The 27192-nt window shown below is 53.3% G+C and overlaps 7 protein-coding genes across 7 annotated transcripts; 3 read left to right on the top strand and 4 right to left on the bottom strand.

Moving 5' to 3' along the window:
• Positions 1-143: 143 nt before the first annotated feature.
• On the bottom strand, positions 144-1127 carry N7482_007135 (protein-transporting protein BCP1; the record flags this gene model as incomplete). The annotated part of the gene is made up of 3 exons (XM_056689260.1): positions 144-701; positions 759-995; positions 1053-1127. The coding sequence occupies 3 exons, from the start codon at positions 1125-1127 to the stop codon at positions 144-146; spliced, it is 870 nt and encodes a 289-aa protein (XP_056541689.1).
• A 578-nt stretch (positions 1128-1705) lies between these two features.
• On the bottom strand, positions 1706-2437 carry N7482_007136 (uncharacterized protein; the record flags this gene model as incomplete). The annotated part of the gene is made up of 1 exon (XM_056689261.1): positions 1706-2437. One exon carries the CDS (start codon positions 2435-2437, stop codon positions 1706-1708), a length of 732 nt encoding a protein of 243 aa, XP_056541690.1.
• Positions 2438-3340: 903 nt separating this feature from the next.
• Positions 3341-3789, top strand: N7482_007137 (uncharacterized protein; the record flags this gene model as incomplete). Its single annotated transcript, XM_056689262.1, has 2 exons — positions 3341-3613; positions 3688-3789. 2 exons carry the CDS (start codon positions 3341-3343, stop codon positions 3787-3789), a joined length of 375 nt encoding a protein of 124 aa, XP_056541691.1.
• Positions 3790-4428: 639 nt separating this feature from the next.
• On the bottom strand, positions 4429-5919 carry N7482_007138 (alpha-mannosyltransferase; the record flags this gene model as incomplete). Its single annotated transcript, XM_056689263.1, has 1 exon — positions 4429-5919. One exon carries the CDS (start codon positions 5917-5919, stop codon positions 4429-4431), a length of 1491 nt encoding a protein of 496 aa, XP_056541692.1.
• A 1077-nt stretch (positions 5920-6996) lies between these two features.
• On the top strand, positions 6997-9417 carry N7482_007139 (Zn(II)2Cys6 transcription factor; the record flags this gene model as incomplete). The annotated part of the gene is made up of 1 exon (XM_056689264.1): positions 6997-9417. The coding sequence occupies one exon, from the start codon at positions 6997-6999 to the stop codon at positions 9415-9417; it is 2421 nt and encodes an 806-aa protein (XP_056541693.1).
• Positions 9418-19133: 9716 nt separating this feature from the next.
• N7482_007140 (uncharacterized protein) lies at positions 19134-20474 on the top strand (the record flags this gene model as incomplete). Its single annotated transcript, XM_056689265.1, has 2 exons — positions 19134-19139; positions 19182-20474. 2 exons carry the CDS (start codon positions 19134-19136, stop codon positions 20472-20474), a joined length of 1299 nt encoding a protein of 432 aa, XP_056541694.1.
• Positions 20475-22184: 1710 nt separating this feature from the next.
• On the bottom strand, positions 22185-26015 carry N7482_007141 (non-ribosomal peptide synthetase; the record flags this gene model as incomplete). The annotated part of the gene is made up of 1 exon (XM_056689266.1): positions 22185-26015. One exon carries the CDS (start codon positions 26013-26015, stop codon positions 22185-22187), a length of 3831 nt encoding a protein of 1276 aa, XP_056541695.1.
• Between the last annotated feature and the right edge of the window lie 1177 nt (positions 26016-27192).

The following is a 27192-nucleotide window of genomic DNA, read 5'->3' on the forward strand; positions in this document are numbered from 1 at the left end:
TATGAACTTTTGATTCTTTATATGGATCTCTATAAAGCATGTTCGCTGACGGGAGAGCGCCGGGGTACTAAAGCAAAAAAGAGAAGAAACCAACATATGGAATATTTCGTGAATGGGACATGAATGAAACGACGAAAAACACTTCACATGCCAGGTGGCTTCAAGTACTCCGTAACAGCCTTAACCGCATCCTCGAATTTGGCGCCATCGATCAGGGTCAAGCTGCCTTTGGTGCGGATACCCAGCTCCTGGAAGGCCCGCTTCGAGTCCGCGTGGCCTTCATCCTGCTTGTGAGTGTACTCGATCGTACCCGTGCACAGCGCATTCCGCTCCAGCACCTCGTCCTCGGGGTGGAAGAAGAACCGCTGGGAAGCCTCGCCGCCCTTCTTCTTTTTCTTCTGCGGCCGCGACTCCTCGAGATCGAGCTTCGACTCGATCTCCTCGTAGTTCTTCGAGATGATCAGATAGTGCGAGAAGTTGTATGGCTCCTTGTCCTGAATGGCCCAGGCAATCTCCTCCAGCAGCATGTTGTACATGGGCGGGATGATTTCGGAGGGCATGTTGATGAGGCGCTCGGTCAAAATGAGGCCAATTGGCGGCACGTGGGTCTGGGAAAGGAGCTCGCTGAGGGGGGAGAGAGCCGGGTTCGAGGCGGCTTTGCCCTGGAGGTACTTGATCAGGTCCTGAATGACAGGTTTGTCCTACAGCAGTCTGTTAGTTCCACGCAAACAGTCGTAAAAAAAGAATATGGGAAATACCTTGTGCTCCTGCAAGTTCAGGACAGACAAGAACGCATAGGGATCCGACTCATTGCCGTCGACCTTCACCGTAGAGCCGAGCAGCGGTTGCGACAAGATCAGATCGGCCAGCGCGGACATATCAAAGATCTGGGCATCATTGTCGAACAGCTGGCGAAGGAGGTTCTTGAGGCCGTGGAAATCGACCGTGGGCTGCGGGTCAAACCATTCGAAGTCGACATTGACCATGTCAACGTCCTGCGGGGGATTTAGTACCTGTCAATGGCAGTGGGGATGCGCAGCAGGGAATCTCACGTCGTCGGAATCAGAGTCTTCAGGCTGAGTGCCACCCATTGGCACATCGCCGAGGTCCTGCTTGCGTTTTCCCATGATTTCTTCGGTTTCTGCGGTGCTGTGAAGGGAGAAGCGGAGGGGAAGACCTTTTAACTTGCTCGGCCGCCCCTCGGCCGCTTGCGAACTTTTTGCACCTTATCGGTCGTTATCGGTGGCCTCGATCTATGGATAGTCAACATAGGTATGCTATTTTCCTATCGACTTTCTTCATCATTCTTTCTAGCCAATTTGAGTGTTTTGGTTCTTGGTTCTAGGAAGAGAGTGCTGTTCCATTGCGTGAGCAAATGGAAATAGGAAATGCCACAATTGCGTGTAGTGCCGTATCGCTTTTTCGTGCCATACGCCCGATATATTCCTGCACTCGCATCACGTCCCGCAGCAGCGATAATTCATTGGCAAAAAATTAATGAGGCGGTATCATAGAAACGCCAGTCTAGCACTGGAAAGGCCTCGGCCCCGGAAGAAATGGTACGGAAAGAAGGACACAGTAGTGAATTGGGTAGGCGGATGAAGATGCACATTGATGTTGGAAGATGGATGTAGCGTGTCTAGAAAATTGGCTAGAAGGCTATCAACTGGCGTTTCATACGAATGTATTGTTATCATTTTGAGGTCTAAACATCGTACTCGACCTGCTCAACTGTAGGCACCTTATTCAACTTAACATCGAAGAATTGCGCCACAAGCTGCACACAGTCCCAAATAACCTGCACCTCCTCCTTCGGCAGCCCGAGACGTCGAGTTCCTCGAATGTGCCAGTGCGTCTCATTCGGCAGATTCTGGCTCATAATCCCAGGCAGGACAACAAGTTGTGTATCAACATCATCCAAAACCTGGCGATCCGACAGGAACAAGCCGTAGGTAATATCCTCAGACAACCACGAGAAGTCCTTATGCGCCGCAAACAGATTCAGCGTTCCGCTGGTGTTCTGCGCATACAGCTTCTGCATCCACGCCGCGCCGCGGTCGTGGTTGGCCTGGTCACATTGCCAGCCCTCGCGGGTAAATGTGTAGTCTTTGTCCTCTTCACGCTCGACCTTGCCGATGGACAAAATGGCCTCAAGAGGCCTGCACACTCCGACTATAGGAACAGCTTTGAAGAGGGCCTCGCGCAGACGCCGAACAAGTGCCTGCCGCTCGGAAGGGGCGGAGTTGCCTGGTTGCGAGCAGAGATGCAGGTAGAGCTGGTCTGCGCACTCCGGGTCAGGGCCGGCTGCTAGCGTAGTAATGGCCAGGATGTACCACTTGTCGCTGCCCAGAGTGGTCGACTGGAAGCGCTTTTCGAGCCCGGTGAAGAGCTGCTGGAAGCGGGGTTGAACTTCTGTTGTGGGGCTGGATGAACTCATTGCTCGGATGGGCAGGGTATGGAGGGTGTGACGATGGAGGTGGGCTAATGGTCTTCGAGATGGTTCTCTAGAGTCTCTAGTGCGGGTGTTGGGGCCCGAGCAGGAGGATTGGAGTGATCTCAGGAGCGAGCGCGGTGTGCATAACCGGCTCCGATGGCCGGAATAGGTCGGAGAATTCAAAGCCCACGCTGTGCAGAACGGTTGTGAGCGTGCTCTGCACAAGGCCCTCGGGATATTGACGGCCATTGAGCATCAAAAAGCCGAAGCGGAGAGGCCAATCAAGAAGAGGACAAGGACACTTTACGCCGGTCAAGGGAAAATACCCCCGGCGGGGCGCGTACCCTGCACCAGGCTAGGGTAGACCGTAGCTATCTATGGCTGGCAACAGCACGGCAGAGATTGGAATTGAACATAAGAAAATACACCATCAGATTGAAGTACTAGAGCCATTCTATATTATTGGTAAAAGAAACAAATCCATTGACCAACAAGAATATCCGATCGAACGCGTTTGACCAACTCTCAAGGGGGGAGGAAAGAGGGCGAGTGTAGTATGGATGTGATAGAGGTGGAGCGCCGATGTAATACCTCACGCCACACCCGATCATTGACGATGTCACAGCGCTCATGCCATGCCTTGCCTTGATTGCAGCTTGCGCTGATGCAAATCCGTTAAAAAAAAAGGGTCCAACATGCACACGATCAAATCCTCAGCCGTGTTGGCCGTTCCAGCCGCTCTGGACCTCGCCCCACAGTTATGATCTCAGTGACTCTGGCATGACATCACAGCCTATGGTGTTGCCAGGTATAAGACTGAGATTTTCCATAGTTTGAGAGCAGCAACAATTTGCTACCACAGTCTACTTTGCATCTCTGGAAAAAAACCTCAATCCTTACATCAAGATGTCTACCAACCACGGATCCGGCCAGTCTAGCGTTGGCAACCGTTCCCTCTATGAGGCTGGTGACCAGCGCAACGAGCCTCAGTCTGTCCTGAACGAGCGTGAGCGCTACAACGAGGGTATCAAGGGCAGCCACAAGAACCTCGACTCTAAGGATCAGCGCTCCATCGCCAACAAGCTTGCCTCGCAGGAGCGCAAGCCCAACTCTTCCCACCACCACAACAATGACTACGATCCCGAGGCTGAGTTGAGCAAGCAGGATCCTACCAAGCCGGTAAGACTTGAGAAAACTTTCCATTGACACCCTTTCAAGGCAATTCGGCTAATAAACGTCGTGGTCATGTGTAGGCCAAGATGCACGGCAACGCTCCCTCCAAGGGCGCCAAGATCGATGCTGAGCTGCAGGCTGATGATGAGCAGCGCCTGCGCGAGAAAGGCATCAAGAAATAAAATTATCTAGACATGCTGCTACGAATGACTATAATACCCTGTGAAAGAAGTCAGGTCGTATCCTGTATCTGTCGATTCGGAGTTCCATGGGGATGTGTTCCATGTATAATATCACGAAACATTGGGTCTCTTGCCTTCCAAAAGCATTGAGAGCGTCGAATGAATTTATTCAAAATCAATTTTGCGATCCATGAAGTCGAAATCATAATTGGCAGGGATTGCGTTCATCATTCATTTATATATTACTAGGCATTATTATGTGCAAACAGACCCGAAATGGGGAGGCCAGGTAGCTAATGTACAGTATGTGATCACGCCCAAGAAAAGGTGGTGGTAATCCGGGGGCTATAGAGGCGGACAAGGATACCGCTCCAATTCAAGATATTCCCATACCAGCAGAACAGCACTTGCTGCCCATTGTAGGGTTCCGCTCGTATCAGAGCGGCTCATACCCCGACAACAGGCCAGACATTGGGCAGGCCACGCTGAAAGTGTGGTTCGTCCCAAGAGCACGACCCACTGCCAGAGGGCTAGGGCCAAGCAGACCAAGATGCACTGAGCCTGTGGACTAGAGAAAGAGGACCGACGGCCATAAGGTGCGGCCCGGGGCGCAGGAAGACATCGAATTGAACCACCCGATCATCCACTCTGGGTAAACTTGGGATCATCGTCATGCGGCTCGGCGAAGACATTCTTCCAATAGTCCTCCACCTTCATGCAAAGACCCGCCTTGTGCTCCCACGACTTGAAGACGCCTTCAAGGTGGCAGGTCACCCACTTGATCTCTTCCCAGTAGGCCTTCTCCACATCATATCCAAACCGGCGAATGGTTTCCGGTGGCGCAGTCCATGCCCGGGTATCTGATCCATCCTCCTTTATGGTAGGGGTGGTCTCCCAGCCCATCCCGAACACGTTGTCTCCGGGGTTGAATTTCGGATAGTTCGCATGGATAAAGAAGATGTGTGGAGGCGAAGCCACCGCCTGGTCTTTGACTCGCCATTTACCTTGTGTGGTGAGGGCGTGGTCTTCACGGGGATCGGTTTGGGCCATGGCCGAACCCGATAGTTTTTCTCCGTTTTGATGCCCAATTGCCTGCACTCGTTCGCTCACAGTATAGAAGGGGGCATCTAAGGCCATGGCAGCGTGGAGGAATGTCTCCTTATCGCCCTCTCCCGGACCACCTTGAGTCAGCAGGCGAAAGTAATGCGACGGCCCATAGAAATTGTAGTAGGCAGCTAGCAGAAGAGGAAGGAAATGTGTCTTCTTCGATACCAGGAAAATGCCAGTCTCGGACGACTGGCGGGCTGTCATGGGCGGCGCACCTTGCCGTGAAATTTTGTAATATAAGGGAGACACGGACGAAGCCCAAAAATCAGGCCAGATGACCAAGCCCGCCGACGTGAAGGGTTCGGAGTCGAGAAGCTCTTCGGGTTTGCCGAGCGGGAAGCAGTCGGCATCCATCCAAACAATCTCCTCGAAAGAAGAGAATAGGACCGCAAAGATCTTGAGCTGGTAGTGCTCGATCACGTTTTTGCCTACCACGTCGGCGAGCACCATGCATCGCGCGTCGAGGTTGGGAAGGACCTCATTACAGATGCCTTTTTCGTACTCGCCCGCGTCCTTCATGTACACCTCGACTGGTAGTGTAGATCCTGCTCGGCGAAGCATGCGCAGAGTCGAGACAAACACCGGCAGATACTTGGCGCCGGCAGTCGAAACTAACCCTCGCTTACCGGGGGTGTGGGCAGGTTTCAAATCCTTCCCTGCCTTTTTGATGTCCTCAATAAAGTTCGCATGTGCATCCTCCATCGCGTTTTGAGTCTCCTCGCTCATCACTGTCAGATCAGGCCGCGGGTTGTCCTTGACCGCGTCGAAGTGAATTGCGCCGGCATCACCCTTTTTCTCCGGAGACGGGCATTTGGGATTGTGGCGTTCGAGGATTGGCTGGAAGACTTTCCAGAAGTCCTTCTGGCGTTCGACGAGCGGGACTTCGAACGCGGTACTCGGGACGACGGAGACGGTGGATGATGCGGTGGTCGGGGTCCAGTAGAGATAAACGGTGCATACGAGGATTGTCGCGAGGAAAGCGAGCAAGAGGGATCGTACCCGCCCGGGCCTGACTATGCCCATTGTGCTGAGCAGCAGACCTGGGGCCAGGGGAGTGAACGTTTGGGGGGTTCGCGGCTTGTTTGCACCCAGGAACAGGGAGGTGAGCCGACGGCGCACGGGCCGATCGACAATTGCCGGTTGAAAGCAGGCAATCAGGAGAGCAGACGGTGGCTTGGATCTCTCTCAGCGGAATGGCACGACAGGACCGGGGACAGACTAAGTAGAGAAAGGAACCGAGGCTTCCCGTTTTTGGGGGGTCGTTTGCAGGGAGAATGTCCGGGAGGTGAAGTTGAAGTGGACGGGAAGCACACGGGCCATTTGGAGCGGCGTTGCTTGGCGACGGTCATTTCGCTTCATCTTCAACTTCGGCCTGTCGAAACATTGAACGGTGGGAGAAATGGAACGATGGATGTATGCTGACTATGCCTCAGGGCAACTGGTTCGAGCGCCGCACTCTGCCTGAGACATACCAGTGCATAGTGCCTAACCGCAATGAAACATCATTCTAGTGGCTTGGGCATGGCTTCTAGCGCAGGGATGGAAACTGGCACGGCCAGCACATGGAAGTTCCCTGGCTAAACCTCTCTGTGCGTCTCGACGGAGTTGTGCGAAGCAGATCCCCCCCTGATCTGCCTGATCGGATCACCTGGATCACCGTCGGTGGAGAGCGACCTCCCAAGACAGAACGCGCAGTCGTGGAGTCTGGGCTAAAACGCGGATCATCCTCCACCGGAGAGGATCGCATATCCACTAGTCCTCCGCGCCGGCGCCCCTCCCCAACCAAAAAGCCAACCGGTTCTCGCCGTTCCTCCCTAATCCCCATCTTATCTTTCTTCTCCCTCCTCTCCCTCCAACACTGGACTGAACCAGTCCGAATGACCTCGGCATCCCACCACCTTATGCACTTCGCCAAACTCGATCTCGCGTAATCGTTCGCTTCGGCTTTCTTAGGTCCCTTCCGTCCTTCACCCTGAGGGCTCAGATCCGCCCGCGAACGCCTTTATCGAACCTTCAGTGCACGGCAACCGCCCTGCCCCCTTCCCTGACCGTTCCAACCCCCGATGGAACCCCGCAAGGGTGTTTCCTGCTCAACTTGCCATGGCCGAGAATACGGCGCAGCCGGCTCGGGACCCCGCGGCCAAAGGCAAAACCCGCAAGACCGATCCCAACGCGACTCCGATTCGGAAACGACGCAAGCGAACGGTGGTGAGCGGCGCACCCGATGACTGTTTTGCATGCGCCAAGCGCGGGGCTCGGTGTGACCGGCGCCGGCCCTACTGCTCCCAGTGCCTTGAGATGGGCCGCGAATGCTCCGGATACAAGACGACTTTAACATGGGGGGTGGGCGTAGCAAGCCGAGGCAAACTGCGAGGTCAGAAACTGCCGGTAATGGAGGCTGAAGGGCAGCCGTCAGCGAGTCTCAAAGGAGGAGAGCAACCAGTGGCTTCGAGCAGTCAGGCTCAACCTGCGTCGCAAATACCTTCAAATTCTCCGGCCTCCGCTGCGGCGCCCCCGACAGGGATGGAAATCCCGGTAATAAACTCGGTGAACTCCGATCACAGGGGCCCTTCTGCCATGTTTAGTGGATTCCCAGATATGTCTGCAGGCATGTCGTGGACATTGGATATGCCAGATCCACACTCATGGGCTCACACCTCGACCGTGCCGCCACAAATATCTGGGCTTCCTTTGCCGAGTCGGTCAATGGTTGCGAGTCGCTCCAGCCCAAGTATCGCATCAGAGGCATCGATGCAGTATGCCCCGACATTAAGCCCTGAAGCCAGTTTCACCGTTCCAGTCTGGCCGCTCGCCCAGAATTGGCCCGCTCAAAATGTGACATCCCCGTCGCAGGATGCGGACGAGGAGTATGAGCGAATGGATCCTGAACAGTCAATGCTCTGGGATTCTGGTCATCGCCCGTCATATTCCCAGATGCTTCTTGCCCGATCAGTGGGACGGACCCCTCGTCTCCGATATCTGATCAGTTATTTCGCGGAAGTCATTGCTCCCATGATTGTCGCTTTCGACACCCCCTCAAACCCCTTCCGCATTCAAATTCTTCGTCTCGCCCAGGACAGTCCCGCTTTACAAGAGGCGATTGCAACATTAGCGACAAGCAATTTGCGCCAGCGGCGGGAGCGAAATCACATGTCTACCGAGAGAACTTTGCCAGCCCGCATGTCTTCTATGGCCCATCGTGCGCTTACCGACGAAGCATTCCAAAATCGATATGGCATCTCGATTCCAGAGGGCTATGCCCGGGAAGAGAACCACCACCGAGGCATGGCCGTGAAGGCTTTGAACGCCGATCTGGCCGATCCTCGTCGCAGACTTTCGGACTCGGTATTGGCAACATTACTGGTTCTCTGCCTTTTCCATGGCTGCGACACCGGCGTCGCTGAGTTCCGGACGCAGTTTGCTGGAGTCACAAGACTACTTGCCATCCGAATGCGCCATTCCCCAATCATCACGGACGATCTCAAATGGTTCATTCGCATGTTTTCGTGGTTTGATACCTTGACTGCGACCACGAATGACCGTGACGTGCAGCTGCGTGGGAAATGCCTAGAGATCAGCTCGATCACAGATGGGGAGTGGGGCTTAGAGAATCTGGCTGGCTGTGATGGCCGTCTCTTCAAAATGATATCTCAGCTAGGACGCCTGAACCTCCTCAGTCAGGATCAGCAGCCGAATGAGTCTCGGCCAGCCGATGTGACGACTCCCACTGTCTCCCTCCCTCCCACCATGGTGTTCCCTGGCTGGGACACCGTCACGTCAGCTGCTGGACCTGGGTCCCTATCTGGTCAGGGATATGGAGGATTCTCAATGCCTACTCCTCCACAGAGCAGTGATCAGGCTCCGAAGCCCTCTTCTCCTGCATTCTGGACCGAATGGTATTCACTCCGGCAACGGCTCGAATCCTGGCGATTCGATCCGCCTGCTCAAGTCTCGTTCCCCTCTCCACCCCTATCCGCCTCCCCTTCATCCTGGAACTCCCCCACTTTTCTACCCGCCCCTCCCTCTCCCTCCATGTCATACCAAGTGGCTCCCGAGAATCTCCAGGACATCTACCAAATATCCGAATGTTTCCGGCACGCCGCGCTCCTCTACTGCGAACGGCTCGCCGAACCAAGTCTCCCATCCCGACATCCGCGCATCCAGCATCTCGTCCATCTTGCCATGCACTGCCTTTGCGCTGTGCAATCCGATGTGTACCTTCTTTGGCCTTTGTTCATAGTAGGCTCGGAGTGCGTTCAAGAGGATCACCGTGCCACCATCCGCTACCGCTGCAAGGATATCTCCAAGGACTCTGGCTTCGTGAATAACCTCTCTTGCCTGGAACTGCTGGAGAAGATCTGGGCGGAGCACTCTGACGAGTCCTCGTACCCCGTGTACCCATCTGAGCTAGGGGCCCCGCCACCACTGGATGGTAGCGGTGCCCCGGTTCCTTCCCAGGCCTTCCGTTGGTCCCGTGTGATGCAGGCTAAGCGAGGGGATGGGGAGTACATGGTGGCATAAATCACTGCTTGATCCGCATATCTAGTTGCTTGGATCTGTATTCCCTTTTCGAGTCATGTAATTAGGGCTTGCTACATTCAAATAGCCTACCTGCCCCGGCATATTTTGATTTTTCCTTTGGTTGGACTGGCTGGATGTTGGTCTTTCAAGCCTCAACGACTTTTCACTGGAGCCTTGTGCTTTAGATGAACATGATACCATTCTTGACATGCTACATACCCTACCGCTTGCCCTGTCCATATGTTACATGAAGGTTTTTGTCGGGGCCCGTCGCTACGCTGCCGGGAGATTTGCTTGTACATACTGCCTCAGATCAACCGCTCATACCTTTTCTAGACATAAAATGGCAAACTAAATTTCAGTACGAGCGGAAACCCCCTTTTTGAGAGTCACTTATTATGAACATCATAACGAGGATTTAGTTGATGAAAGATCCCGCGGCCGTGCCTTCCCCTTCTGGATGCTGTTAGGTCTCGCACCCCTGGCTCCCTCCCTTCTGTGTTGTCGTCCCTTTCTTTTCTTCTGTTCTCTCTCCATGCCCTTTCCCCTTCCCCTATTACTGTTCTGCAGCAAGTATTGGCCCGCTCAGTACCAAGTTTCCCTCGCTAGCTATCCCGATTTCTGCTTCCTCTGCGCGACCAGCAACCGGGCTGCGGTCAAAATTCGTTTCACTTTGGTCTCGCTTATTTGACGTGGACCTGTACAGGCTTCAACTGTGGAAGCATGGATACATGCGTGTAAAACTACACAATAATAGAAAACGAGACTGGCCGCAGCGACTATATGGTTTGCAAGCGCATTGGATTTGATACCGGTTGTCCTCAAGTCGGCGGCATTTCATACAACGTTGACTGTGTGCCAGCGCGCAGTAGTGGCAATTTGACAGCTTGCTTCGCAATCGAGGTGAATTTTAGATTATTCAAGATTGTGGATGTATGCTGAGCCTTCGTCAGGCTGAACATCAACTGGATATGGGAAAACGCGGATAGCATGAACCTAACCCCCGGGATATTATTTTTGCGGCCCCAATACCCTCTATTCTTCATTTGTGTTGCATCTTTGCCGATATTTGTGTAGATATTGCGCGATCTCGGCTCTTTCCATTTTGAACATTAGTACGCATTCTACTCATAAGTGTCGAGGGAATAAAGATTAATTCAATGAACATGATCAATATTTAGATCCTAGATCTAATCGTCGTGTAGTCAAACAATAGCCCACGAGTGTATCATATATATAGGGGAAAAAAGGTCTCTTGGATGGGGTGCAGCAATAACCAGGGTGCTGTGGCGTGCCGGGGGAACGATTAGTTCGGAAAGGGTGTAGTCCACTTTATACTCCGTATACTTAAACGTAGCTGGTTGCTACTGTAATATAGGACCACAGCCACTCCACTCTATTCACGACATCTAACCCAGCATAGCCTGGAGCTCGGCACGGGAAATGGGCTTCCAGAACCCCCTTTTATTGAAAAAGGTAAGCATCCAGCTAGGGTTCAGGGGTAAGGGCAGCCACAGTGCGGTAAGTGATCAGTGCGCGCACAACGCACAAATCGCAGAAAATCAAAGCGTGCCATTCGAAAACGAGAAACGCTGCTCTCGCAATGTCCTTCTTCGTCTCTCGATTTGAGCCCATATTTTCTTCTCAAGAGGTCGAAGACCAACCATGCACCATGCATATTTTCCTTCGATCCTCACAAATCAAAACCCGGCAAGGGGCAGCAAATGATCGGTCAGATGCGTGAGGAAGACAGCTAGGACTCGGTCTCATTGGACCGTGCACGCAGACTTTTCATCATTAATCAAACACCGGTCAGGATAGCGAAATTAAAAATTTCGGGCACCCAGCTCAGCGGGACTTAATATTTTCTGACTGACCTTGGGTCCCGTTAAGGTACCGGAGCTTACGGGACCCAAGGCCCCCGTATTTATGAATATTTTTAAGGCCAAACTTCTTTTAGACTTTTGTTTACCCCTTCTCAAGAAAATTACCCCGTATAAGGCATCGAAATCCACAAGATGTCAACGTCTTAGTCATCACTACCCCTATTCGGGAATGCTAGTCCTAACTCTCTTAATCCTGAGGTCATTTCCTCTACACGAGCTACGGAGGGTACTACATTCGAGATTGATCGTGTTCTTTACGATCTTCCACCTGTATGTAATATTTTTAATACCTGTACCTAGAGACATGCTCAATTTTACTTTATGTTAGCGAACCAGATCGGACTCTGAAACTTCAGTATACCAAGATTGCGTTGATGTAGATGAATCGTCTGATATCGATTTTAATTAGGATGACGAGGAGAATATCAGCTCCTTAGGTTCTACGACTCGAACGCAACTTAGCCTAACAGGCATAGATACAGATGGAACTAAAATTAGCAGTAGTGCTAGAGATGCTGTGGTTGCTTATGAAGCCCAGGAGCACCTTATTCTTCCGGAGTATCCTGATACAGATGACAATGGTATTCTGCATATCATCCACGCCTCAAAAAATTCACTTGAAAACACAGAGGACGCTTCCCTTGTCATCAATCGAGTCTCTTCACAACGTATGTCGTCAGTATGTTTGATATATTCTCAGCATATTCTCAGCATAGGTTAATATAACTAATCACCCCAGGTTCAATTTTCCTTTAAACACCTTAGTTCGGCAAAGCAAATCTATACGAATCTTCTCCAGAAAGACTCCAAAGACAAAGAATCAAGATCATGGCATCGATCCTTTCAATGTACAGGGATTCGACATTGCCACCAAGCTCATCCTGATCTTATTACCCCGTCTGAAAGGTATAACCGAGTTGAACCAACACTTTTCCGTGAACTTCAGACCCTTGCTGCAACGCCTGTGCATCACAATTATGCCCGGGAAATCTAGGAGCGAACCAGAGAGTAAGATATGTCCCTCTCTAGATTGTACCTTTATTAAGCTTACGCTAAACGTAGATTTTACTTCGAATTTCTCGAAACTTGGGACGTTGATGGGCCATGTACTTATGCACCTGGTCAGCGGACATGTAGAGGTCAAAAGCCAACGCTGTGGATTAAAGGGGGTGTGCGTATGTAATGTTATGATATGCTAAACATATGTTAACGATAAGCAGTTCACCTTCATTGGATGTCCGAATGCCTTGGTTGAATCCCAGCCTTGGCACTATTCTCAAGATGTGTCACGAAGCGCTGCAAAGATAGACCCCACGTTTCTAAAGCTTCTTTGCGAGAAGGATGGCTTACAAGTCTCTGAGTATGGGACTAACAATTGCTATTTTGTGGGGCATCGTTCAGCTAGGCGTCGCCACTGTGGTATGTTAATATAATCAATACGCTAAACATATGCTGATCCTCTACTAGATTCAATCCATACAGATGGTGTGGGTCTACTAACTCAGAGCACTTGCTCTGTTAAGTTCGACCTTTATATTCCCTGCTCATGGGACCGTTTCCCCTTTTTCCTTCTCGTTTGTCGAGGATCTCATTCGCATGCCCCGCCACCACCCACAAAGCTACCAGCTGAAATTGGTAAGGAAATTATAGATGCAATTAATGCACAGGATGTCTCAGGGTTAACCGCACGTAAATTGGTGTCCCCACTTCTTGCCAAGACCCTACATCAACACGGTGATTCTGCACTTCGAAATATCCACAAAAGCTTTCAGATTGAGGATAAAGTAACTGCCCTGATTCATAAGCAGAGATTCCTTCATTATCCACAAGATGCAAGCCTTGCTGGGGTATGGCGTGAATATCAGTTTGATCTAACAAAAAACGTCGATGATCAATGGATTCGAGAAGTCTATTACTTTGACGACAATCGGGAGCATTATCTAATCATTTGTTGCACATCTGAACAAGCTAAGCTTTTTCAAAATGTATGGCATATTGAAATTACTTTCAAGATGATTCAGGGACGCACTAAGGTTTTTTCAATCTCCGGGTGGAATGAACGGGCAAGAAGTAGGATTTCATCTGACGATTTATATATGTTAAACATATGCTAACGCTATGCTAACGCTATGCTGATACAATAGAGTTAGATACCTATATCTATGCCTTCGTGAACCTTGAATCTCGTGATGCATATCGGGTTCTTTTTGAGAAAACCTTTAAAATCCTTGGTGATGTTAGAGGGAAGCCGATTCAATGGGCATATCAGCTTGGGGGAGATGATTCCTGTGGTGGAATTCTGACGGTTACTATTAACTTGTGTGAGAAGCAAGTACCTGGTAAGTTACCCATATACTTAACGTATGCCTGGACTATATTAATATTTCTTTTTACATCTAGGGCTTGGAGATTACCTTGCTAGCCTAGACCATCGTTGGACATGGAGAGAACATCTTCAAAATGTGCTGATTCTATGCCAAAAGCATGTGAAGCGGGCCTTTGTGAAGGAATTTCCTAGACATAAAGCCAGTGCGGCTATTGACATGATCTGGAATGCGAATTCAAGGGCAGAAGTCATTCAAATCATGGACGACGCTGCGGAAAAGTGGCCAGAGACCATGGAATGGTTTCAAAGTAAGAAGGTTGATTGGATTCTTGCTGGAATAACCTCGGAAGCGTCAATGATGCCTATTGAATGGTGGATAAACGCTCCACATCAAACCAGGGTTAGCGAAAGCAGCCATTTTAATGACGATGAGACAGTGGGCCGAGAGCAAGCGTTATTGACTGCAATCCTAAGGTATATTATCCTACTCATATCCTATTCATGTCCAGGGAATATGACTAACCTATCGGTTGTAGATGCAAAAGGTATGTTTGAGAGATGATTCAAAAGAACAAACTTGCAGAAGAACAAAGCATTTTTCCAACAGGGCGGTCTCGGAACCCTGTTTTTCGGATTGCTAAGCAGATTCGCAGAAAGGGTTTGTGTCTATATTGTACATATGTTTAACATCTGTCAGATACATGCTAACTCTATATTAGAAAAACGCCAAAGAAAGGCGGCCAATCGCCGTATACAGAAACCGCATCTACCTTGGGACCCGGCTAATCCCTATGATACGCCTGACCCAGTGATGCAACGACCTGAGCTTCCAGATGTCTCAGATCCAGTTTCAATAGCTGTTCCAGAGACAACTGGTATTAGCTCTGTACGTGGTAGTCAGACGATGCCTTCTCCGTCCTCTAGTCTGCATCGAGGTAATTTATTTTCTACTGAATCACCTATATTTGCACCGCAGGATAGTGTGTCGCAGCAACATACTCGGGATCTTGAGGACCAAAAAGCACGGTTACAGCAGGAAATTGCTGAACTTGAGTTAATTCTGGCGCTTCAAAAGAAAAAACAAGATCTGGTACGGAGGCTAGAGTCAGGTCTTTAGGAGTTAATGCGATTACATTGCATTTTAAGACTATCTTCAGCAGATGTTTAGCAGATGTTGCATCTATATTCAATATCTAGTCTACAGATGTTCCACGTAGTTGTACTAAAATGGATTTAGATACCGAACGCCACCGAACTACTCTAGAGACTGGAAGGCGGCGAAGGAGGAGGCAGGTAACTCCTCCTGCTCCTCCTCTACCTCCTCATCTAAGGTCGGCGGCATATCAGCGGACCACCACTCCATTGCTTCTACCTTCGCCTCCGCCACTGGTAATAGAGCTAAAGCCCGCGAAAGGAATATGGTTTCAACTTCAGTTGAACTGTGCATAATTTAGACATGAAATATATAAACGTAGGTATAATAGCTTGGCGGGACCCCAAATATTTTGGGTCCCGTTGAATTTTATTTTGGATCCCGCCGAGCTGGAACCCGAAAAATTCAGAGCATGGACCACATCGGCGATAATTACAGTACTTAGAAATCCGAACGTGACGGCCGTCGAGGAGGAACCAGCATTATAGACACGCGCGAGTGTGGTGGCCCCTGATTTCGTTACTGAAAGATCCATAGCCCTTGGACATGGTATGAGGTCGGACCAAGCCCTGCCGCACGCCTCCAAACACAGTAAGCTTACCAATAAACCTGTTGCACACAGGACAAGGATGTACTGTACCTCGTGCATATGTGTAGGTGCTATTATTGTGATACCAGCAGTAAAAAGAAGCCTTCTTGCATCAGAGCTCATGTATGCACTGCGCGCAGGCAAGGCTATGTTCCTATATGCTGGCATGTACGGAGTACTCTGCACTGGCTGGGTGCCGAGGGAGGCTGGGATGAAGGCGGATATGCGCGAGGTTCCGGCGTGTCCGTTGGCGCAGGCCGTTCTTTGTGCTGATCCCGCTGCCCCGCCGAACCTAACCAACCATGCTGTACAGGCCGTGGCCCACCTGGTGCGAGTGGGTGGGCCTTGCACACTCCCAGTCGACTGGACTAGGGTTCTTTGTTGGCTCTAGTCTCTGTTCTGGAAGGCAAGCGACGCTTACAGCTGGATATCCTTCACCAGTGGTTGCAGGTGCCAGACCTGCTGAGGTCGGCGGTGTTTTCAGCACAGATGCATCTCGGCTGAGAGAGTGTTGTTCAGCTGGTGTTTATTTCGGGTACTGTGTGAAGGGGCAAGAACCATCTCGTTTATAGTGCGTTACCGGAATTCTTGGACGTGGTTGGTAGCCACACTGCCCCGACTTTGGCCTGCACAGTGAATCATAATCATTACCGAAAAATAAAGGAAGATCCATCAGAATCCAAACAGCCGAAAAAAGCAATTACACATAAAAAATGCACGCCAGCGACCTGACCGATCGGCGCTGCCTACCGGTGGCGCAGGAGGGCGCTCCGCTTGGCTAGCTGGCACAAAGTCCAGAGGCGGGATTTCTCGAAGTATTGACTCATCGAGCGAAGAAAAAACCTTGTTTCACCAATTGGACTGACCAATCAGACAATAGGGCATAGGGCACTGCCAGCAGCCCTTGATTGAATATTCGGGATGGCCCTGGAATGCCCTGGTATCGGTCTGTAAGGACGCGGTTGGACATTGGCCGCTTCATGCTTTTCTTTTGTTTACTCCATCCCTGCGGTTGGTGCGTGAACGTAGGGAGTGGTGGTCAGCAGGTGTGGTGAGGCTCGTGTTTTTGGTCTTTCATAGGTTACGGGCAGATGTATGGAGGAGCCGTTTGGTGATTCACGAGATGTTTCGTGAGCTACTGGAGTGGGCGATAGTATTGGACGTCATAGGTTTGTGATGTGGGCGGAGTTGGGGTCGAACGAGAGCCAATCTGCTTCCGGGCGAGCCAGCTTTGCTAGTTAGTGGGCTAGAGGAGTTGGTTAGGGCTGATTTGGCGCGGTCGCACGGAGCGGTGACCCACGCGAGCCGGGATCGTATTATTCCTGCTAGCATCCGATTCCCATGACGATAGACAACAGCGATGACATTGTTGCTGGGGACCACTCCACGATGCGAGAAATTAGGTGTCCGAGACACTGTCTATGAGTGGTCCGCTACTAACCGTCTACCTATATCTACATCTATATCTACAACTACAGTTACAGTACATGGTCGCAACGACATGACCAGATGATAGCAGGCATGAATATCCTAGTGGGCGGAGCAATCTAGATTTTTGGAAATGCTCAAACCCACACAGATATTTTTGGCCCTTCTAGGCCGTGGATTGGCCTGGCTGCTCTGCAAGTTGCGGTCTGCGAACGCGCTCCATCGAAACCCCGTTTTCGCCTAAAGTGGTGGTTGCTGCCCAGCGACCTCGCAGCGGTAACGCCCATGTGTGGTCCGTGGTGTTGCCCAACAGAATCTAGACAGTGTGTGTAAATAAGAAACGGGATGGAGTGCTTTGTTTCTTTCTTGCTATGGCAACGTAGTGGACTTTGGGTGGGCACCAGGGACAATAGTGGTTTGAAAGATGGGTCGGTGGAGTCAGAACCGCTGGACGACACGGGAGCGCCCGTTCAGACTGACGGGATGCGATCGAGTTGCCGCGGGCCAACCATGGAACCCGGACTGCTATATCGACCGTCTCAACTTTTTCAAACCGTCTATCGCTGCTATCTGGGTGGTCCCCGTCCGTTCATACCGACATACATGATGTATGTATAGTTTATCGTTGGGTGGTTCTGCCATTCCTGTTGGGCAGGACTGATGGTCGCTGCTAGGACTGGACCACTTTCCCCGATGGAGTACTCCGTCCTCGTGGTATACTTCCCATCGTCGGGTCGCGACTGGGCTACGCGGGTGTTCGTGCAGAATGAACTGTACCAAGTGGCATGGCAGTGACGCATCCTCAGGTAGTTTCTCGAAGGCTGGCACATGGTGAAGGTTGCTGCATCCAACAGAGACTTGACACGCTGTCCAGCGGCCGATATATGGCTGCACTGAATCCAAACTGGCCAATCAAATCCGCTCGACTGAAGCGCTAAATGGCTGGACTCGCTAGTGGCGACCTCAGTGGCCCCGTCTAGATCTGGTTCGCAAGCCATGTACTGACGAAGTTGGCCGAGTCACTCGAGTTGCGTTTAGAGTCATCGTTAGGTATCTGCCTATCTGCCTTGCCTCGCGATCCCAACTATCCGCGCCTGCAGTTGGCCGGTGCCCGAAGGCAGAGGGAGCCAACGAAGGGCATGAGGAGGGGGTCTGTCAGCAAGCGCAGGTGCAGATGTCGCATCTAGCGTGACCATCGCGAGGTAGAGATCTCTCCATCTGGACTAGTCTGAGGGGTAGCCAGCTGTTGACAGCCTGTGGAGGGGGAGGGGCCAGGGCAGTGGTGTGTCCGCGGAACATTACATGATTCACAGAGAAATCGAGATTTGGGGAAGAACACCATGATCATTTGCCCCCGGGTTTGAGTCATATTCAGCGTCAGAGGGGACCGGTGCAAAGCCGAGGGAGGGGCCCAGGGAGTATAAAGGAAGAGAGGATCTATCTATCGACTCAGCCGTGTTGTACGTAGATAGCTCTAATATCAATCTACGCGAGATTGGGTATTTCAGGAAATCCGGATACGCGTAAGTAACATCCACTATCGCCACACGTAGCGACGCCAACGCGCACAGCCCCGGCAGGCAAGGGCACGCTGATTGGCGCAGGGCGTGCACGAACAGGCACCCAAAGGACCAACAGTCCCCAAAAAGCCCCCAAAGGGAGCACACGCCGACCTGCTCGGATCCATTTCACTCTCCCTTGGAAATTTTTCCATCTCCACTTCTCCTCCCGAATCCACAAACACACATTATTCTCCCCCCAAAATCTTTGGGTTCCTCTCGACTACCACTCTTTCTCTTCCCCCACAACCGGGAAGTCTCAACTTGCTGGGACTCGGCCTTGTCGGAGTCCATCGTCCAAACCCCTGGATCTCAAGATCCTATCTTCACCAGGCTTCCCACCAGCCTCGTCCTCCAAAGCCCCCTTTGTCGTCCGGTCCAGACCGAACAACGTTCAAATGCACTCTCAGCACATTCAGCTTCAACCCTCCTCCTCTCTCCGATCGGAAACCGTGCCACGGTGACGGTCCTACTCAACCTTTTGGGACCTGTGTTCACATCCGGCGTCGTTTTGCTCTTTGCGCACGATATCCTGTATAATATATTCGGGTTAATTGGTTTCTGTTTCTGCTGTTCTTTTTGCGCTTGATTTTCTTCGCTGTCTTTTTTTTCACCATTCATTTGGGTTCGGTCTCATTTGGGGTTCATCTCTTTTGACTACTACTCGCCTGGCCTCTCGTCATACTCGCCACCTCCTAGCTCGAACCGACCAGCGGCAAAACAAGACAGCCCGCCCAATACCTCGCTATATACGGCTACTTTTGCACAGTCGCTCATGCTCGTTCGATATCGATAATGTATCACTATTCCAGTCCACCCCCAGGGGTGGGCGGCCTACGACTACACACAGTCCCCGCCAACATCGCCTCACTACGCCCAATACGCCTCACAGTACGCCAACGCCTACTCCTCGCCGCGAGGGACCTCGCGACGACACACCCGCAAGGCCAGCTACACGGCCACCTCCAAGGAGCCCGGCTGGTACTCGGCCTTCCCGCAGTCCTACTACGAGGCGACGCCAGACTATGGTATCCCATCGCGCAAGCACGATCATGTAAGTGCTTCTTTTGCGGGACCCAAGCACCGTCGCACCCGTACGACTGGACATCCTGCGGGGGATGGCCTCGGCACCGGCATCGGCTTCACATTTGGTTTCCACCCGTCGCAATCGCAGCAACAGCCCATCTTCACCGATGTGGTTGACGATGCATTCGATATTCCGCGCCACGCCTCCCACCAGAAGCAGTCGCAGTGGCAGTGGCAGTCGCAGCCGCACCAGCCCCAGCCCCAATCCCAGCCTCGCCCGAGCCGCCATGGCCGTCCTCCCGCAGCCGCACCAACCTCGATGCCCAAGCGAGATGGCCCAGGCCAGCATCGTCGGACTGCGTCGACCTCTTACCGCAAATCGTCAGCCGCTGATTCTCACTTCTATTTCACCCAGGCTCCTAACCACGAGGACATCGAATCAGCTCGCCGCTCCCATGCGCGCCGCCAGTCCACCTCCACCCGCACCCCATCCAAGCCCAAGCCAGCACCCCCGTCTTCAAAGCCGCCACCCACCGCCACCGAAGAGGATGCCGAGCGCGCCGGCATCCCGCCTGGCTACTCGACCAAAAACTGGGATCCAACAGAAGCGCCCATCATTCTCCTCGGCAGCGTATTTGACGCCAACTCGCTCGGCAAGTGGATCTACGACTGGACGGTCTTCCACCACGGCGCATCCACTCCCATGGCCGATGTGGCCGGCGACCTGTGGCTGCTGCTGATCAAGCTCGCCGGTAAAGTCAAGCGCGCCGACGAGTGTCTCCCGCGGATCCAGCGACCCGAGGCGCAAGATGTCGTGGAAGACTTCCTCGAGAGCGGCGATCGTCTCTGGAACCGGTTCAAGAAGCTGCTCAAGGCGTGTGAGATGTTTATGTGGAAGGCAGCAAAGCGGGAAAGTGGCAAGGGGCCCGTGTCCATGGGCCGCAATGCGGGCTGCGAGTTTGTCGACTCGATCTTCGGCCGCGACCGCGAGCTCGAGAATACAGAGAAGCTGATGAATAGTATCCGGCTGTGGAATATGCGTTTCGACGCCAACTGCGAGGACATTCTGCGCCGGCCCTCGGCGAAATAGATGGTGGGTGAACCTACCACATACTACTATAAAAACAGCAAACAAAAAAATACGGGGGGGGAATGCTATGGACTTTTATCATCCCCCTTCCGAAACCGCAAACGAGAAAATTCGATCCTGGCAAGAGACTTGGGGTTTATCTTCTCTTGGTCCTTTTCCTTATCTGTTCTGTTCTCTGGCGAGCATTGGACACTCTGGTTGAATTGCATTTGCATCGCGTGGGGTGTGGCATCGGCTAGCTTTTCTCGTTAACGCCGCTCTGTTTTTGCTGCGTTCTGCTTCTTTCCACCAATCGGCAGCTCCTTCGCCCCCCGGTCGGGGGGTGATATCCCCCAAAAGCTTCATGGTTTCGGCGCCTCTTTCTATTGCTGCCATTTCGTTTCGTCAAGGGGCGGCGTCTTGTTTTTCCCGACACGGCGTTATCCGCACTGATACGCTGCGTGTTATGCAGTCTGTTTCCTGCTGTCGTTGAAGTTTGTGTCATTCTGTCTTCGGTGATACCATTTCGCGATTCCTCATTTTGCTTTTGCTTTTGCTTTTGCTTTTGCTATTGCTATTGCTATTGCTACTGCTATTGCTATCGGGCTATTGGATTCTTTATTTCTTTTGTCTCCCCTTTTCCTTTTGTCTTGTGGTTTGATTTTTTTGTTCTCTTCTTCTCTTCTCTTGTTCCGCCGCTTCCTGGCACCACCACCCAGCTAGCGACCCTCTTGTTCGTTGAGGTCGGAGGAACACGGCTGTACATAGAACCACGACCTCCGCAGCTTACTCCGCCCATCACATAGAGCAGGCCGCAATAATCACTCGTTTAATCCAAAAGCCATGATATCATTTACATTACAATACCTGGGGACTTCCTCGCCATCCATTTTCCCCCCCTCTTTGTACCCTATTTCCACGTGTAGTATCTCGTATCCCCCGGTAGGCCCCATCCATCCGACGGGCTTATCCACCTCCCATCAATAGTAATTCTCTCAACCAGCCAAGACTACGCCGCAACCCTAACTTTGTGCCGTAAGCACCCACGCTACGCATGCAGCGCTTCCCTGCACAGTACCTACGTCTGCTTGACGGCGGAAAGCAGGTACTGCGTCCACAACGGCACAGGCTGATGTCACACAACCGCCGTCAGACCCAGGCGTGCCCTGGGCTGCAGGTGACAGGGCCTGCTACTGGTCGGCCGTTAACAGGTGTTCCGCTGCAGGCGACGACCCGGTGTGAGGGTGAACTTTATATGGCTCGGCTGCAGGTGGGAGGGCAGGTGGCGGTCCTATCAGGGATGGGCGTTGAAGTGGGTGGTGTGCGGTAGTGGGTACGGCGGGGTTAGGTGGGAAGCTAATGTGCGTGCTTACGGGGAACTGGACCCGAGGAGGGGGGATCGAGAGCATGGAAGAGGAGATACGAGGGGGGGGAGGGGCAAGGTGGGGGTGATGACTGTGCTTATCATGCTGACGCTGCAGTGATGTTTCTAGAATGCTGGCGATGAGTGGCCGAGATGCTAATACGTTGAGATGTTCTGTGTACATGGCTGGACTATATTTGATAGGATGATGGGATGCTTGTTTATCATGTTCTTCCAAGTATGGTAAAAGCTAATCAAATCTATATCTTGTACCATGGTTGCTTTCCAGCCAAAAAAAACGGTAGTTCAACCAAGATCCAGCTAGATTCAAATCCGTGAAATCGCTCGTCAGGTGGTCGGAAACTGCATCAAATAGGCTCATCGCGCGGCTCAACCAGAATCTCATTGACAGACACGTAATCCGGCTGACACAGCGCATGCACAATCGAATTCGCCACATCCGAGGGCTCAAGAATCTTTGCGCCAGAGGGCTCTCCGTATTTCTTGACGGCTTCGGCATCCGTTGACATGCCAAGCAACGGCGTGGACGTATTGCCCGGCTGGATACTGGTAACCCGCAAGCCGGTGCCGGCAGTCTCGAGGCGCAGAGCCTGCAGCGTGGCTTCGACGAAGAACTTGCTGGCGGAGTAGACACCCAGGCCGGGGAAAACCTTGCGGCCGGCGTCGGAGGAGATAGCCACAATGTGGCCGCGGCTGCGAGAGAGCATGCCGGGAATGGTGGAAGAAAGGGCGTTCAGCAGGCCCTTGCAGTTGACGTCGACGGTGCGCTCCCACTCGTCTGTCTGGGTGTTGGCCATCATGGTGAAGTACATGACGCCGGCGCAGGCGACGAGGATGTCCACTGGACCGAGCTCGTCGTTGGCGGCCTGGACGAGGGCTTCGGCCTGGGCCTTGTTTGTGACATCCGTTGAGCGGATGATGCATCTGACGCCGTGGGATTCGACCTTGCGCTGGACAGACTTCAACGCGTCGAGGCGACGGGCACCCAGAGCCACCGAGCAGCCCTGTTTAGCCAGGGCCTCGGCTACGGCCGCACCGATGCCGGAAGATGCACCGGTGATAACAGCCACCTGGCCGCTTAGCGGGCCTTTTTTGTTGAGCTGCGAAGTGCGATTGAGGGCATGTTGGCGAGATGGAGCTCGGGGAAGCCATCCACGGGCAAACCAGTGCCGGGTATAGGTCTCCAACAGCAGACTGTCCACCTTCGGTCGCTCCACGACCGCTCGGAAAGGCCGGGTCAGCGAGTTATCCAGAACGACGATGCCACGAAGGAACTCCACCGTCGGCATACCACTGCGCAGAATGTCGACGGTGAAGGCACCATCCCCACCCTTGGTCGAGCCTCGCTTCTCGTACCACAGTGTCACCCACTCATCCCATGGAAGATGTTGCGTTGGATAGCCGAGCTCATGCAGGTTTTCAAAGACGGACCGGGTGTTGACCGGATTGGGGTCACCGAGATGGAAGATGGTCTGATCTGCCATGGTCTGTGTGGCCAGATGGATGATGGATTTACTAACAAAGTCCACCGGAGTCATTTCCGCACGCCAGCCCTCGACTTCCGGAGCGTAGCCCAGGCGGATAGACTCTACCAGCAGGGCAGTCAGCAGATCCCATGCATTGGCAGAGCCGGTGATACTGTGGCCGCTGATTGTACCACAGCGGTGGATCTTGACCGGAAGGCCGCGCTGACCAGCCTTTAGGACGAGCTGCTCGGCCACCCACTTGGTCTGGCCATAGCCATCCAGCAGCTTCGTAGGAACATCATTCACATCCAGCATGGTAGGCTCCGGCCAACCTTTCTCTCCAGATGGCGGCAGGACTCCGTTGGTGGACACGTATTGCACGGTAGCGCCGCCCTTGGATGCCAGGCGAAGAATCTCTCGAGTTCCACCAATGTTGACTCCGCGCAGAGCAGCATAAGGGTACACCAAATTGACGGTGGCAGCAGCATGGACAATGACTTGGACACGAGCCGCAAGCTCATCAAATGCCTCGGGGGACAGTCCAAAGCGAGGCCGAGACAGGTTACCAGGCAGGATCTCAACACGCTCCATCAACGTGTCGCGCCAGAGTCCGAGGTCCAGCAGATTCCGGCGGATACGGGCCACCCCTCCAGCTTGGTCGTCATCTTCGGGATCATTGAACCGCACAAGACAAATAATCTTCGCCGAGGTGCTGTCCAGCAGATCGCTCAGCAGGAATGCACCCAAGAAGCCGGTCGCACCGGTCAAGAGCACCGTATTCGCGTCGGCGATAGAAGTGATAGAAGTATTTGAAGGAGGCTTGATCTCGTCCTCCAGAGTCGAATCAGCGAGGAGGACGGCGGGTAGGTCTGCTTGGACTGCAGCCGTGTGCCCATCCCTGACAGCGCGCACCGTCTCCAAATGAGCGGCGAGAGTCGTGTTGTTTGCCAGACGGGGAATCGGAACGCGGAAGCCAAAATGCCGGGAGAGTTTTGAGGCCAGATCGGCTAGGGATAGAGAGTGGCCACCCAAATCAAAGAAGTTATCCTCTGGCTTGAGAAGGGCCTTGGAGGTTTTCAGGACATTAGCCCAGATTGTGGCAATGTCGCTGATGCCAATCGGATCCTGGTCGGTCGTCAGGTCGCTGCCGCTGGGGCTGGCGCTGCGAGGCGGAGGGAGACGCTTGAGATCGACTTTGCCGGACACTTCACTTGTGGGCAACTCATTCAGCTCCACCCACAACGCGGGAATCATATAGTGAGCCAGGTGCGGCTCGAGGATCCGACGAGCGGCTGGACTGTGTCCCGTCTCGTTGATCTCCACCGCCGGCCGCTCTCCAGCCTCCTGATCGGCCACCATGTATGCAACCAACTGCCGCTCCAGACCCTCGCCGTGAGCTATCACGGCACACTGACCCACTGCCAAATACTGGCAGATGTCCCTCTCCACTTTGGCCGGGACCACCGAATAGCCACGGAGCTTGATCATCGCGCCCACACGACCTGTGATTTCCAGCAGCCCCGAAGGCAACTTCCTCGCCAGATCGCCCGTTCGATACATCCGCGCGCCTGGCGTTGGATCAAACTTGTCCGGCAAGAACGCCTTGGCCGTGGTATCTGGCAGATTGAGGTATTCCCGCGCCAGCAGGTCTCCACCAATGAAGAGTTCTCCCGCCAACCCGGCCGCGACCTCCTGTCCACTCTGGTCCAAAATGTAGGTGTGTGCCGGGTCGAGAGGCGCACCAACTGGGCAGTAGAGAGAATCAGGGTCCATCACATCCCGAATATCACCGCACGCAATCTCATGGGTCTCGCAGGCACTATAGCAGTTGAGGAGGCGGGTATGGGGCAGGGCTTTGATCGCCTTGCGGGCCAGGTCGGTCGTCACCACCTCACCGTTCAGCCAGAGGGTGCGCAGCGCAGGCAGGCGCGTTGCAATTTGTGGGTATCGCGAGAGCACCGTTGCCAACAGGGTCGGTGTCATGAGTGTTTCTGTGATCCCCTTGGAGGCCAGAAGGTCCACTAGCGCGGCCGGGTCATAGCTGGCATCGTCGGGCACCGCCACGACGGTAGCACCGCGCAGCAGCGGACGCAGCATCTCCCAAATGAAAAATACATTGCACGCCACTCGGTCTCCGGGCTGGAGATCCTGCACACCAAATCGCAGGTCATAGGAGAGCACGGGGGCACGGTGCGGGTTGGCAATCCCCTTGGGTTTGCCCGTCGTGCCCGACGAATACGAGACAAAGGCTAGCCGATCCAGATCATCCTCGGCCGGCCCCGAAGCCGGCTCTTTGGTATGACCGTTGATTGTGGCCGCGGGCAGGTCCAGGGCGATCAGCGGACAGTGGGCCTTCACCTTCTCCGCCTCGCTCTGGTGGGTGATCACCACGGCGGGGTTGGCATCGCTAATGACGTCCGCCAGCAGGCCCGCCGGATAGGCCAACTCCAGCACGAGAAAGGCACCGCCCGCGCGCAGCGCAGCCAGACACGCAATCACGTAGTTCGCGCTGCGAGGCAGGAGCACTCCGACGAGCGAGTCCCGGCTGACGCCATACAGACGCAGCCGACTAGCGAGCGCTTCGACCTCGCGATCGAGCTGCTGATAGGTGTATGTAATGGCGTCATCTTCCAGGGCGATGGCATCAGGCGTCGCCTGCGCCTGTTGCTGAAACAGCGTCGGCAGGTCTTTGGTTGTGTCGATAATGGGCATATTTTGGCAGTGTGTCGTGTCACGGTTAAAAGAGGGGCAACGAGGAAGTTGGAATGGCGACGGTCGCGGACGACGTCTGCCAAAAGCAAATATGACGCCGTCGGATTGGGATCGGCTTTGTCGTGGGCTACCAGAGTGGGAAGGATCTGGTCATTGGGGGCACCGCAAGCTCCCTGGTGCTGGTCAAGGTGGTCAAGGAAGGAGTACGGAGTACAAGTGGCCGAAGAACTTCTAGGAAAAGACAGAGTGACCAGAGTCGTAGGACGGAGCTAGATCCCAAAGCAGGGACGGGGCAAACGGCCAGGGCCGCTCAGATGTTCGACCATGCCCTATCCTACCCACCCTTTCTCAACATTCCGTAGATTAATCCAGACCTATGACGGAGACAACACCAATAAGACTAGACTGTTGACCGCCTCGCCCGCGAAACCTTGGAATTTTCCAGAGCTAACCTACTTATCGGAACCAATGATCTTGCCGGAACTCACCCATTTCCCCCCGGCCCTACAGGCAGATCGTCCGCCGTGCGGACTGATGGCAGTGCCATGTGTACGAACGCCCTTGCGATGCCTTTACACCGGTTCCAAATGCACTGCCACAGGAGCAGTCCCCGTCCCCGTCCCCGTCCCCGTCCTCGTCCCCGCGGTCTGCTGCCCAGCGTGCTCCATAAATGCTGCTCCATAAATCCTCCCTTCGTTCTCCGTGGGCCCCGTTTCTGCCCCACTTCGGAGGCATCCTTTGCATGTGAAGGTGCCAGGATCCCAACAATTTTGTGCTTGCAATTCTCGTGCTTGCCATGTTTTCCATGTTTTCCATGTTTTCCATGTCCGGTGGGGTCCGATATAGGCGATTCGTTTGTGCAAGTTGGCCAGTGGGCGTTTGAGCTTGCCTGCAGCATGCAGCCAAGCTCCTTGCCTGTTTCGGAGGGGCTTGGATCGTCGGGTCTGACCGGGCTTGCCGCCGGTGTCGCGATTGTCGCCTTTCTCTACTCCTGGTCTCTTCCCCGCTCATCACGGACATCGGCTGATCTCCGACGGGTCGGAATTTTCATAGAGGAATAAACAAAGGATGGGGAGCAGCGAGTAGGGATCGGTTCAGTACAGGCGGCTCTATGTCTCTCCCACTGGGTTGTTCATGCAGGCACGTGTCCTCGAACCTCATGCGCCCGGACCAAGCG

Source organism: Penicillium canariense (genome assembly GCF_028826845.1).
Source record: "Penicillium canariense strain IBT 26290 chromosome Unknown utg000004l_segment0_segment0, whole genome shotgun sequence".
Lineage (NCBI taxonomy): Eukaryota > Fungi > Ascomycota > Eurotiomycetes > Eurotiales > Aspergillaceae > Penicillium > Penicillium canariense.